The sequence below is a fragment of the Meleagris gallopavo genome, chromosome 3 (genome assembly GCF_000146605.3).
Source record: "Meleagris gallopavo isolate NT-WF06-2002-E0010 breed Aviagen turkey brand Nicholas breeding stock chromosome 3, Turkey_5.1, whole genome shotgun sequence".
Lineage (NCBI taxonomy): Eukaryota > Metazoa > Chordata > Aves > Galliformes > Phasianidae > Meleagris > Meleagris gallopavo.
Window position 1 is genome coordinate 28,462,317 of NC_015013.2, and position 934 is coordinate 28,463,250.

General features: G+C 35.7%; 1 protein-coding gene across 3 annotated transcripts in view; it reads left to right on the top strand.

The window, feature by feature from the left end:
- The first annotated feature begins 7 nt into the window (after positions 1-7).
- The window catches only part of VSTM2A (V-set and transmembrane domain containing 2A), a 28,836-nt gene continuing 27,909 nt past the window's right edge, over positions 8-934 (top strand). For all 3 annotated transcript variants that reach the window (XM_010708566.1, XM_010708567.1, XM_010708569.2), the window contains exon 1: positions 8-366. In XM_010708566.1, coding sequence (XP_010706868.1) covers positions 288-366 — 79 coding nt within the window. In that variant the 5' untranslated portion in view covers positions 8-287. The remainder of the gene's footprint in view (positions 367-934) is intronic.

A 934-nucleotide genomic window follows, 5' to 3' on the forward strand; every position in this document is an offset into this window, starting at 1 on the left:
TTTTTAATAGTCTGAATCTGGACTTCAAGCAACACAGTGCCTGAGACAGCTCATCTAAACCTCACTGTATTGCAACACTCTCTCTCTTCCCAAAGAAAAAGACTCCACTGAGTAGCAGAATGCTGCCAGTGTCGCAGCTAGGGCTACAATACAGAGCCTTTTTGTAACATTTTAAAAATCTCTTTCTATTCACATATTTAGACACAAATACACTCATAGAAATACTTCCTTTTTTGAGGGCACTTTTGGCTTTTGTTATCCTGATGTGACTTCTTCTTCATCTTGGAATGATGGGGATCTTTCTAGCTTATGTTGGATTCATTTTTTTTTCAGTTATGTATATTCAGCAAGGACTGTCTACTCAAGGTAAGATCATTTATTGTCAAATACATGTGTGTGTGTTTTCATGCTAAAACATAGTGAGGACAGGAGTGGGGAGGGAGGAAGAATAGGATAAAAAAAAAACAGGGAAAACAAACACAATATGTAGGAGATGAAGACACCAAGCATCAGGATCAAATTTATCTTAAAAAAGAAAAAAAAATGCTTGTAAATAGGGAAAGAAGCAAAAAGTTTCCTCAAAGTGAGAATAAAAGAGTCTTCTTTTATTTGATTGGGAAAAAGGAAATAAGAGGCACCTTACAAAGGAATTAAGGAGTGCTCGTGAATGGTGTTTTCATTTTGCATGTTTTTGTATATACATGTCTGCATAAAATGAACACATAACCGTGCATGCGTAATTATTGCATTCAGACCAAGTACTGGATGGTTAAATCCACTGCCTCCCTGAAAATATTGCAGTCTTCTTTCGTGTTATATCCCCTTTCTTCTCCCATTATACTATGATCCTCAGTGTCAGACCTTCATTTCCATTTGGTGACTATGTGTATTTCTGAAAGAAAAAACAAAACCAACAAAAAAAAAAACAAAAGAG